The sequence below is a fragment of the Bremia lactucae genome, linkage group LG1 (genome assembly GCF_004359215.1).
Source record: "Bremia lactucae strain SF5 linkage group LG1, whole genome shotgun sequence".
NCBI classification, from domain to species: Eukaryota; Oomycota; class Peronosporomycetes; order Peronosporales; family Peronosporaceae; genus Bremia; species Bremia lactucae.
The window spans coordinates 3,840,306-3,850,660 of record NC_090610.1 but is presented as its reverse complement, the minus strand read 5'-3'; the positions used below and the strand labels follow the sequence as shown (position 1 = coordinate 3,850,660).

The 10,355-nt window shown below is 47.0% G+C and overlaps 2 protein-coding genes across 2 annotated transcripts; both read right to left on the bottom strand.

Moving 5' to 3' along the window:
• Positions 1–4,901: 4,901 nt before the first annotated feature.
• CCR75_006405 (uncharacterized protein) lies at positions 4,902–6,941 on the bottom strand (the record flags this gene model as incomplete). The annotated part of the gene is made up of 4 exons (XM_067964475.1): positions 4,902–5,639; positions 5,706–6,033; positions 6,485–6,695; positions 6,858–6,941. The coding sequence occupies 4 exons, from the start codon at positions 6,939–6,941 to the stop codon at positions 5,165–5,167; spliced, it is 1,098 nt and encodes a 365-aa protein (XP_067822879.1). The 3' UTR covers positions 4,902–5,164.
• A 1,215-nt stretch (positions 6,942–8,156) lies between these two features.
• Positions 8,157–9,770, bottom strand: CCR75_006404 (uncharacterized protein; the record flags this gene model as incomplete). Its single annotated transcript, XM_067964474.1, has 1 exon — positions 8,157–9,770. The coding sequence occupies one exon, from the start codon at positions 9,768–9,770 to the stop codon at positions 8,157–8,159; it is 1,614 nt and encodes a 537-aa protein (XP_067822880.1).
• Between the last annotated feature and the right edge of the window lie 585 nt (positions 9,771–10,355).

The following is a 10,355-nucleotide window of genomic DNA, read 5'->3' as shown; positions in this document are numbered from 1 at the left end:
CGTTTTACGTCTGGTTTTTGGCGACATGTGTTCGAGCTGCTAGGTAGCAAGCTCCACATGTCGACCGCAGATCATCCCCAGACCGATGGCCAAACAGAACGTGCCAATCGGGTCGTGGCGGATGTCTTACGCACTATAGCAACTCCCAAAGAGTGGAGCAAGCAATTGCCCTTTGTGGAGTTCGCTATAAATAACAGTGTCCACGCCAGTACGGGTGAGACACCGTTTTATATTAACGGACTGCGCCATCCTCGGACGCCAGTCTCGTTTGTGCGCAGCCCGAGTCTTAGTGGGGGAGGGCCCCTCACTATGCTCGGTGCGAAAGAGGGACATAGTTTCGTCAATATGACGATGACCCATGAGGGTATCATCTCAAAGACAGAAACTTGCCCTAGTGACCCTGCCAGTTTAGCAGTGGTCAATAAAACTACGCCTTATGACCGACCTCTTGGCGGTATCATAGGCGAGTTTGATGCTAAAAGCGTGAGCGAGGCTCAACGCTTTGTGGATGAGCGATTAGCCATCACACGTAAAGTCCGTGACGCAATGGCAAGCGCACAGGACAAGCAAAAAGAATATGCGGACCGAAATGGTCGCAAAAACAATGAACGCTTTAGAGTGGGTGAAAAAGTACTATTAAGTACTGCTACCCTACCTAAAAATGCAATTTCTGTACTACCTGGAGGTACTACGAAGTTGTTGCCGCGTTTCATTGGGCCCTTTACGGTGGTTGAAGAGGTTGGAGACCTAAATTATAGGCTCACCCTTCCCCCGTATATGAAGACGCACCCCGTATTTTACGTGGGTCGTCTGAAACGGTATGTAGACCCAAATGAGGTCACATATCCCCATCTGGCTAAGGAGACCGATGGTGACGCCGACTGTGAGTCGAGCGTCGTTCGGGTGAGGGGGACGGTGAAGGCGAAAAGCTATCAGACCGATTCCTCCCTCCACGAACAGGACTTGGAGAGCGAGGGACATCACGCGAGTAACGCGGATCCCTCAGCATTATCCGTTTGAAAAGGTTCAAGCGAGTCTTCAGGCGTTCATAACCCTGACGAGCGTTCGTTCGGACATCAACGAGATCCGAGGTCAGTCGTGAGGCTTGACTCTCGAGATCCGCAATACGTCGTTCACCAGCGTTTAACGCATGCGACTGAACGGACGAAGGTAAGGCAGCCGCGAGTAAGTGGGCGAGATCGCCACTCCTATCGGGCGCCACCTGCACTGATGGATGCCGGTGGGAATCAACGCTTCCTTGTTGGAAGGTTGCTTGCCCACCGCTCCGTGAGGCAAGGGTATCAGATCCTCGTCCAATGGAAAGGTTACCCGAAGAGTTTCGACTCTTGGGAACCGATCGATACCCTGTGTTTTGATGTGCCCGGCTTGGTTGCTGCCTATGAAAACGAGCACCAGCTGAGGCCACTTCGCTGGTCTCAAATGGACTAGCAGAAGTAGCGTTGTGAGAAGAAACAGGGGGTACAGTACCATTCATGATTTCTTTCACACACAAACGGGCGAAATTAATTCGCTGCGGAAGCTGTTTCATCGCATCGGAAGGCGGATGAATGCGGCGCAGGAATTCCGCCTCGTATTGGTCGGGCGTTTCATTTGAACGCAACACGACCGATATCGGGAAAATACGCCCAAGCGATTTTCCCTGAGCCCTCCATGATTGAAAGACGCCATAGTAATTATGTGCGTCTTGGGTGCATTCACATTAGGAGGGATGACGGCTAGCGTCATCCGTTACGCGAGGTATCTATAAAGATACGCTCGCAATACATATTAAATGACATCTATAGAGATAACGTTTTAATTGGAAACATTGGTATTTGTATTTAATTCTATTAAATATAAATCAGTCTGCAAACTACTTTCTACTTGGTAAGTGCGCACGAGGAGACGGATTACCGCTCCCGTGACGACACTTAACCAGAGCACTTAGTGTGTTGGGTGAGGTCGCTTACGCGCCCACCACAACTACCTCACTGCCACAAGAGAAGCAGGTTAAACCGCTTCCTCGCTGTGCTAGGGTGTGTGTCTAAGTAGAGCGTGGCCGCATTACGACGTGCCCGCCTACANGTTTGGATGGGCAATAATGCCGCATCATCACTCCTCATGAGCTCGTTGTCCGCATCACTACTATGAGGTGACGGCAACGGTGTCGACTCATTGTAGTCGACAATGAGCGACGGATCAACATCCTCACTGTTAAAGTGGGATGGATCCTTTAGCCCTGTTAACGCGACAGCCGCAGTGGCTGTCTGCGTTCCGACTAAGGCATTTGACGCGGCCGGCGAATTAACGCGGCGCGTGCGCTTAGTGCGAGGTTGTGTGGGCGTCTTCGCAGACGACCCACCAACGTGGCCCCTTTTAGGTGGCATCTTGGGCGCCGTGTATAGAAACACGTGCGCGAGAGTGATCGAGTGAACTAGCGGCGCGTAAAGCTGCTCGCAGTTCCTCTCTCTACTCTGTCGAATTTAAAAATGTAAATTCGTTCTTAAAGAGGGGGATGGTGTAACGGGCTAGAGTTGCCCTAATGTTACACAGTCCCCATTAAGTACATTTGGTACTTAAGGGGATGGTCAATTACTAAATAATAGTAATTAGACCCAACACTCGGGTGTGGTGCACATTTGTGACCAACCCTTGTGGATGTGATGCACATGGGTGCATTCACATTAGGAGGGATGACGCCCAGCGTCATCCATGATGACGGCTAGCGTCATCAGTTACGCGAGGTATCTATAAAGATACGCTCGCAATACATATTAAATGATATCTATAGAGATAACATTTTAATTGGTAAAAATAGGTATTTGTATTTAATTCTATTAAATATAAATCAGTCTGAAAATTACTACCTACTTGGTAAGTGCGCACGAGGAGACGGATTACCGCTCCCGTGACGACACTTTACCAGAGTTCTTAGTGTGTTGGGTGAGGTCGCTTGCGCGCCCACCACAACTACCTCACTGCACGCAAGAGAAGCAGGTTTAACCGCTTCCTCGCTGTGCTAGGGTGCGTGCTTAAGTAGAGCGTGGCCGCATTACGAGTGCCCGCCTACAACTTCTGATGAAGATGTAACAATCTTCGGCACAGCCTTTCGTCTCAGAGCAAGCTCTTTTAATCCACACTGGAATCATCTGTTACGTCTGAAACAAGCCAACCCTGGGTGTGTACTCATCAGCACCAGCAGCATCAACAATCAACAGCTGTTAAACATGTAGATTTAGATTAAGTACCACAACAATTCAAAAAATCGCAGTGTTTTAGTTTTGATTTATTTGCTTATATTTTAATTATTTTTTTCCATGTTTTCGGACAAATTAAAAGCTTGCATGAACACCGTAATTAACGTGTGTTTACGAACTGGGTTGTTTGTGATACAACTCGCTAAGAGTTGTATGTGCTGGGCATAAGCGTGAACATCACGCTTGTCTTGCTTGAGTTTCAGAAGCTCTGATCGAGCTCTGAACTCAGCCCTAGGCAGTTCAAACGTCTGTTTGAGCCGGGCTTTAAAAGCCTCTAGTGACCCAAAGACATATGGGTCGCGCAACGTAAGGCCTAGTGCCCAAGTTTTGGCGCGACCTGCCAAATTTGATTAAGCAAATGCAACTTGCATTTGCTCGCCGACGATGAGACGAGTCCTTATGGCATTGTCCAACTCGACGAATCTTCTTAAGAGAAAGTCTTCTTCGACTCCCACATACTTAGAGTTGTCTATCTTTAAGGCTTCGGGATGACGCATACGCGTCATCCCAGGGACAGGGGTCTGTATCTGTTGTAACCTCAACAGTTTTGCCTGTTGAGAGCCTTGCTGACTAAGCAAAGCTACCTTTTTCCTTCGCCTCGCCAAGTTCATGTTGTATGAATTTGGGATGGCTAAATGGAGGGCATCTCCGCCCAAACCGGACAGCATGGCCAAGATGGCATCGTTCCCTACGGTCGAACTCCTTCGTTCGACCGCACTTCTTTCTACGTCACTTAGAAAGGAGTAGCTATCGCGCGAAACGTGATGCGTATTTCCATTATCAGACAACATGTCCATGTTAGATGATTGGAACTGTGGCCCTTGGACGGACCACAAAGTGCTACCAGGTGAAACGGGGTACTGCCGACTTGTACTGCTTCAGTACAAGTCCACTTCGCACTGCCTCAGTGCGAGTGGTGCCTCACGTCACTTCACGAATACCAGTACGTGCAGAGGAAGTCTGCTCTTTAAAACAATTGCTTTAAAGAGAGTGAATTAAAAACTGTATTAATATAATTAAGTTCTTCTTGTCTATCTACTTAATACTAATTGTAAACTAATACAAAATATGTACTAAAAGTCTAATCTGTCTTTCTCGTTGCGCGCGTCCAGCGCTGACTGGACCGCGGAGAAAGTAGATATAATGGTCTTTATCTGCCAATGGATAAGCCTTTAGAATATTACCATGTAAAGTAATATTCTACAAATATTATCTACCTTTTTGATAATATATAAATTTACAACCTTTAAGTGTTAATTTCATGTAACGATACACCGGTACACCACTCAAGTGAGCAAACTTTTCACGCGTAGACCACAATTAAATAATGTATGGTAATAGTGACAATATTGTCTATAAAGATAACATATTATTTTTTCTCCATTTTTGCTCTTATAGGGAATAATATTTGAGCTACCTGTAATCCTCAAGAGTATACTATAAACTTGTTTTAGGTTGCTAAATAGGTGCAAGCCATTTGCTATTTTAAGTGCAACCCACTTGCCAAAGCCACTCTTGGCGCTTTTTATCGGCCTCTTCTATCTAATCAAGCGCCTTCATAACTCGTTGAAGCTTGGCGTTAAACCCTCAAGTTAAGTATTAGCAGCACCTTACGACAGCGGGCCTGTATTGACAACTAAAAATGTGGATTGTAACACACTTAGCTACAACAGATGTCGGCCAAAATGCCTCAAGAGTATTAGATCTTGCATAATATATATATATATATATAACATATATGTGTGCTATCGCGTGCTAGCAAGAACGATGTCATCGCGAAATATTTAATGTAAGGTCCTTTGCTAATTTCAGTGGCACCGTCCATCTCAATGGACCCATAGTACTAGAGTTATAATTGTTTGTTTAAAAAATCGTGTCCTGACGAGTAGCCGATTTCGCAACAATAATCATTTGCTACGAATTGCTGGTGACTGCTGCTTTTTGATACATCGAAAGTCCTGCTTACCATTCTTGCAGTAAGGGCAATGTTCGTTTGGCTTGTAATCCAATGAGCGCTGATCCTCTTCGGTCAATGGACTACGACAGGTAAAACACGGTATGACCGCCGCCTCGGTAAGATCTGGCTGGAGTGCCACCCGGTCGTCAAAAATGTAGCAATCGCCCTTGTAGTAAGCCCCGCCCACTTTTTCAAAATATTTGAGGATGCCACCATCGAGCTGATAGACGTTCTGGTGACCCTCATTTTGCAATGCATAGGACGCTTTCTCGCACCGCACGCCGCCAGTACAGAACATCACAATGGGTTTGTCCTTTGGCACGTTCTGTAATTGCGTCTGCGCTTTGTGTGGAAACTCGCGAAAGCTTTTGAGGTTTAGATTCATGGCATTTTCAAATGTTCCTAATCGCACTTCGTAGTCATTCCTGCATTAAATAATCAATCCATTTTTAAGTTTTTGGTATACTTCTTACAGCATATCACTGCCACACCTTGTATCTAAGACTACCATGTCCTTGCCGTTGTCCATCCATGTTTTAAACTCTTTGGCTGAAATGTGTGCTGACAATCCGTTGACCGCAGGATTGATTTCCTTGATGCCCATTGAAATCACTTCTTTTTTAATCTTAATGAGCATTCTTGGTAGCGTCACACGCTTGGAATACGATTCCTTAAAATCCAATCCTTGCATTTCCGGGTTAAGACCCACGATCGCGCCTTTCATGGCCTCTACAGCTTCCGAGGTTCCCGATAATCGAATATTTACACCTTCAGTGGACAGTAATATCGTTCCACGAAGCTGGTCGTCCTTAAAACATGCTGCAATAGTAAGCAGTTGTTGCTTAAGCTGTCGCAATTGTTCCAATGGGAATACGCAGAACCCATAGCCAGATACATTTACATATACTGTGGGTTCTGCCATTCGTTCCTGAATATTTTTCCGAATACAGTCGTCTCTCATAACTTACTCCCCCGAAAACTATTAACCGCCGCTAACTTATATATTTGACGTCGACCGTGGTCGTTCTATGGTCGGTAATATAAAAGCTTACTTTAAATTTGATAACTCATAACCCTTGATAACACGGAATACGGAATAACAGTTATAAGAGGGAGACAAAATTCAAATCTAGTAATGATACTTGTGTTTTTATCCATTACTCTTTCGTGCCATTAAATCCCTCACAATATCTACGAATGCGTACAAGAGCTCAGAAGCGTGACCACATGGAGGAGTTAGCGGAGCAACTACAGCTCCGGATTCACGCACTTGAAGCAAAAAGTTTTCTTCGTCCTGTGAATGATACATTATCATCCCAAAAGAAGCGCAAGATTGACGTCGTGTCGACGTCCTCCTTTCCACTGAGCCCCCCCTTGCATGAGCCTCCCACCCCGATATTGACAGCTTTCAATTCCACAACAATCGGCACCACGATTAAAATCAGTCCCAACGACCGCACGGCAATGCGCAGGACGCTTAACTGCACGAAACAAATAAGTTCCAATCTAATTGACGCTCCTCAGGGAATACTACAACGGATCTGCTCGGGGCAATTGTTGCACAACCGTTTACCAATAGTCGAGCGTTTCAAGGAGCAAAAAATCATTCGTGACGTGCTTAAAAGTCATATAGCGCAATGCACAAGTGTCTTTCTTGTTGGACCTCCAGGAACGGGCAAGAGTTCGTCCGTGGAGGAAGTGCTTACTGAACAGGGCTTTATCTCCATCGAATTGGCAAAGCCAATGAAGCAAAATCGTGCAAGTGAATGCGTCAAAATTGCGGTGAAAATCAATTGCAGCACATTCACCGATCCTGCCGTTCTGTATGCTAAAGTAGCGCAAGGACTAAATGCAACCACTTGTTGGCAAGTACCAAGTCACCTTGACCCCCTTGAAATCGACAATTTCTTGGCAGGTCCCTGTCATGGGGGAAAATCAACGTCACACGTCATTGCCGTGGTGCTAGATGAAGTGGATCACTTGCTGCATCTTCCAAAGCGTATGCAGTCTTCCATTCAAGCTATGATTCACTTTTTCGTACGGTGGGCGGCAATTGATCCGCATACGCTCAAGTTTGTAAGTATCATGAATGGTATCGATCTGTATGAGCAAGTCGCTCGCATGCACGCGAGTGGCACAACAACTGCCCATGTCCCCGTACCGCGCGTCGTTTTTAGCTCGTATACGCACCAGGAATTGCAGCACATTTTGCAACGGTACGTGCAACACGCATGTACGAAAGAAGCCATTGTATTCGAGTGCATGGAGCCACGAGCAATTGAATGTATTGCTCGAAAAGTAGCCGCACGAGATGGTGACGCTCGTTTAGCGATCAGTTTGCTTCAGCAGTCCGCTCGTCATGCGCTTCAGCGTTGTAGCCGCGTAGAAACAAATGCAAACACGTATTTGAAAGACGCAAAGATTCTAATGCGTGATGTGTTTCATTGTGCCACGACAATGCTCTCGTCTCCCATTGTTTTACAAATTAAACAATTGCCAAGACAAGCCAAAATACTGCTCTATGTCATCACAACTCTAGCGCCCGGTAACGACGCGAATGAGCAATCGCATGCATCTTGTGATCTGATACAAGTTAGTGAAGAACTCGCACGTTTACGAAGGCAGCCTCCAACCGCGTGGATTCCTTGCTTGTCCCGCGAGGAACTACAGCGCCATCTGATGTCGCTCGACTGTTTTGCACTTATCAAGCAGCACCAACTCGCCATGTCAGTTCGAACAATTTGGACCCAACCAATCAAGTCTTGCGTCGCAATGTCCAACGTCTTGCGTGCTTTACAAGATGACACATCGCTTGCTACATTACTACGTCAGGCATGTTAGCACGTGCAACGAACGGTGTATTTACAAGTCGCGAATCCACCCATATTGGCGCAACACGATACGCACTACGACGACGACGACTACTTTTTTGTAGGGACGTTTTAACGACGTCCCGTGCTAATTGCAGCGGTCTCCGAGTGCATTTGATGCTCGAGAGCTTTCTGTGCCTTTTGCACGAGCAAGGCTAGTAAAGAGCGATCTTTTGCTGAACGCTGTTTAAGCCTTTCAAAGGCTGGCATGCGCTTGTCCACAGCATCTTGAACCGCACGTTGCAATTCACGGGAAATGAATTTTAAAATTTCGACACGATACATGCACGTTGTTTCGACATCCAAGAGCATGGGATCCGATGAACTTGACGAGGGTTGTAAAAGCGCGAGTTTTTGACGAATATCCGAGCCCACGGCAGTTGCCACGGCATCGGCATCGGCTTCACGGGTCGGGTCTGTCTGGTCGCAATGCACGCGCAAGAATCCCGTCACTCGCGCAGTAATGCAGGCCAAGAGATCGGCACGAATCTCGGACGCGATTCGACTAAGTTCACGCACAGCAACATCCTCGGGGGACCGAAGGCCAATCTTCGAGTGGGTCTTGGACACTGACGTTGTCGAGTCGAGTCGTGTTCGCTTGATTGGTGACTGCTTGGCTGTTCGAGGTGATTGTGGGAGGTGCCATCGCTGCTGCTTTCTTGGGTGTTGTTCTTGGTGTGGCTGCGTGTAGGAAGGAGTATTGATATACGGTCGCGGACTTGGAGTCGGTCGGCTCGTGGGGCTAAGCTTTACCATGAGTGACTGCACCGGACGTAGATACAAGGAACTTGACCCAGGTGTCCGAGGTGTCAAGAGTTCCCGTGGGGTTCCTTGTGGTTGATGTCCTTGACGTAATTGTAGTAGCGCTTGTTGAGGGCCATTTAGACTGGTACTTGTAGGTGGGATTGCAATTGATGGGAGGGTTCTGGCTTGACTTTGAGCAATCGAAGTCGATGCCTTAAAGCTCACGGGTTGAGTAAATTCGTGTCGAGTCGCACTCGTGTCTTTATCGTTTTCCAATCCGTTTAAACGCTGTAGTAAATGTTGTAGCAGTCCGTTTAATTGCTCATTTGTTCGTTGCATCTTTTGCATCTCTTCTCGTAACGTACACACGTCGGCTCGTAGCTCATCAAATTCCACGCGCTCGACCGGGAAATCTCCGCTTGATGGTGTCAAGACCCTCGTGTCACTTGGAGAGCGTCGTCTGATTTCACAGAGCAAATCTCTTCTGCCTCGAACAAAGCGTTCATGACGAAATTCCCACCAGTCTTTAGGACTCGCGTCTTCTCCCGTTTTCCCGTCATCCACTGTGGTCACAACGGACGTGGCCCGTACTTTCCGAAAGCCGTACAGATTCAATTGGCGCACAAAGGAGCTAAATTTTCGATGCTTAAAGTAGGTTGGAATCACGCGCTCTGCAAACGGCGTGGGCTGCTTGACGACAAAGCTGTCACCCTTGTCCGTCCAGCTCGCGACTTCGGGCGGACATCGCTCTAATAATTCGTACGTTTTCTCCAAGAATAAAGCTGCTTCCTCGCGTCGTGGCCTCTTCATGCTGCGTTCTAAACTGTCGTCCGGTGTGTTTAAAGTGTCTGGACTCGGGGAGGCCACAGTCGATGCCCGAATTCGCAGTGGAGGAAGCTCAGCGGCTTCTTCCTCAAATTTCGTGCCGCTTTCCATTGCCATGTTTCACTCTCTGCCAACGTCGGTGACTTCGATTGTGATCGTGACGTCTATTCTCTTTGCAATGAAATGCTGCGCGTCGGGATGTGATCCATTTCCCGTTTTGTTCTCGTTTTTGTCATTGAATAGGCCCCTTTTTGCACATCCAAGGTTTTAGTGCGGACTATCTTCCGTCTCTAACGATCGAGTTATAGGCGAAAGATGATAGTCAGTGATTCTATGAAGAGTCAGCGAGAACGCGTTTACAAAGGCAGATTTAGAAAGGACGCAGACTCTTTGACTGGACGTTGGAAAGGCAAGTACTAGAACCAAATCCTGGTAGTTTGAGCTCCCAGGATATTTTGATTGCGCAACGCATATTTGCCACAGCCGACAAATCACGAGCATGTTCATTTATTTTTTATATCTCTGCTGTTTAACAAGAAGCTCCACATTGCCGTCCGTGGTCTAGTTGAAGGGATAGTGGGCTGCAGAAAAGGCGCGTATTTTCGACGCATCTTCGAAAGTTTCTTGAAAAATAGAGCGTGCCAACCCACCTCGAGCTAGGTCCACCAAGCGGTGGACCAAGCCTTTGACTCCTGATAAATA